At 58.8% G+C, this 1,707-nt stretch overlaps 1 protein-coding gene across 1 annotated transcript; it reads right to left on the bottom strand.

The window, feature by feature from the left end:
- Nucleotides 1–358: 358 nt before the first annotated feature.
- LOC104830247 (D(1)-like dopamine receptor) lies at nucleotides 359–1,705 on the bottom strand (the record flags this gene model as incomplete). The annotated part of the gene is made up of 1 exon (XM_010565032.1): nucleotides 359–1,705. A coding segment is annotated over one exon (1,347 nt), but the record flags the coding sequence as incomplete, so codon positions are not given.
- Nucleotides 1,706–1,707: the final 2 nt, after the last annotated feature.

The following is a 1,707-nucleotide window of genomic DNA, read 5'->3' as shown; positions in this document are numbered from 1 at the left end:
CATAAGATTATATTACAGAGTCTCAAACTATGAGTTGTTTTTATTTTGATCTAATTATCTCACTATTCTTAATAAATATCACAAGTTTGAAGAAGGGGGGTGAACAAGTGCATGGGAAATGCCTACTGACTGTGAAAGAGAGTAAGGGGTGAAGGTGGCCATGGGAAGAGGTTAATGTGTGGCTGCTATATGCTTTTGGAATGGACTTCACATGCCTGTCACCCCTCTGCGGTAAGAGCAGCAGGTTCCCATCTTTCTGGGATGGGACTTTGTTTGCTGGGGGACAGGCGTAGCTTACGTGGAGGCAGGGTGATCTCTCCCTGTGGGACGGCTGTGTGCGTGAGAAACACGCAATCACTTATCCCTCCGGAACAGGGTGATGAGGTCCCTCACACCGACCAAGCCCTGCACAGGGGGTAATAGTTTCCAGGGATAGCTCTGCCTTACAATCCAATTGCAAAATAGCTGGCACTTGACGACTCTTGGGGCTGCTGCCAGGGGCAGCCTGTGCCTGAGAAGTCACAGGCCTCTTCTCCATAGACATCTCCTCACTGCTGTCCTCTCCCTGCAGGTTTACAGCATGGGGTATGGGCTGCACCCAGGCAGCGACGGCAGTGGGGGGTACTGACGACGAGGCAGCTCCTTCCTTCTGGCAGGTGGTGTCATGGTGATAGGAAACCAGCTCATTGCTGAAGTTGACTCTCTCCACAGTGGATCTGGGTGTGCCACAGCAGCAGCACTGGCAGCCCAGGAGGTTGCTGAAAGCCCGCCTGAAGTCTGCGTTGAAAGCATAGATCACTGGATTCACTGAGGAGTTGGCCCAGCCAAACCACACAAAGATGTTGAAGGTGGTTTGGCCAACACAGGGCGACTGTCCTTCGCGGTCTCTCTCGAGCTCGGGCTGGCAGAAAGGCAGCAGGCAGTTGAGCAGGAAGAAGGGCAGCCAGCAGCAGACGAAGACTCCCATTATGATAGAGAGGGTCTGCAGCACCTTGGTCTCCTTGCGCAGGGAACTCCGCAATGAGGAGGTGGGCTCCTTGCCGTGAGGTGGCCACTGCCCCCCCGCTCGCTCGAGGGTGGAGATGCGGCGGATCTGGGCCTGGGCGATTCGGTAGATCCTGGTATAGGTGATGATCATGATGGCCACGGGAATGTAGAAACTGATAAGGGAGGAGGCGATGGCGTAAGTGCGGTTCAGGCTGACGTCGCAGCGGGGCGTCCCAGGCTGCCGGGAGCCCGGATAGCTCCTGTCCTCGGCTTTATGCCAGTGTAGCTGCACTGGGACGAAGGAGATGAGGATGGAGAGGGCCCAGGCCACGGCTATCATGGCGCAGGCAAGGCGCTGCGTCATCCTGCGCTCGTAGCGGAAGGGGCTGGCGATGGCCCAGTACCGGTCCAGGCTGATGATGCAGAGGTGGAGGATGGAGGCGGTGGAGCACATGATGTCGAAGGCCACCCAGGTGTCGCAGAAGCGGCTGCCAAAGAGCCAGGAGCCGCCGGCCACCTCGGTGACCGCCTTCCAGGGCATCACCAGGAGGGCCACGCAGAGGTCCGAGACGGCCAGCGACAGCACGAACCAGTTGGTGACCTTGGCGCGCAGGTGGCGGAACCGCAGGACGGCCAGGCACACCAGCGCGTTGCCCACCAGCGTGCCCAGCACCAGGGCGCCCAGCAGGCACCCGGTGAGGGCCCGCAGCGCCCGCGGGC

This window comes from Haliaeetus leucocephalus, unplaced genomic scaffold (genome assembly GCF_000737465.1).
Source record: "Haliaeetus leucocephalus isolate CR32 unplaced genomic scaffold, Haliaeetus_leucocephalus-4.0 Scaffold184, whole genome shotgun sequence".
In the NCBI taxonomy this organism is placed as follows: domain Eukaryota; kingdom Metazoa; phylum Chordata; class Aves; order Accipitriformes; family Accipitridae; genus Haliaeetus; species Haliaeetus leucocephalus.
The sequence above is the reverse complement of the archived record's forward strand: the minus strand, read 5'-3'. Positions and strand labels throughout refer to the sequence as shown.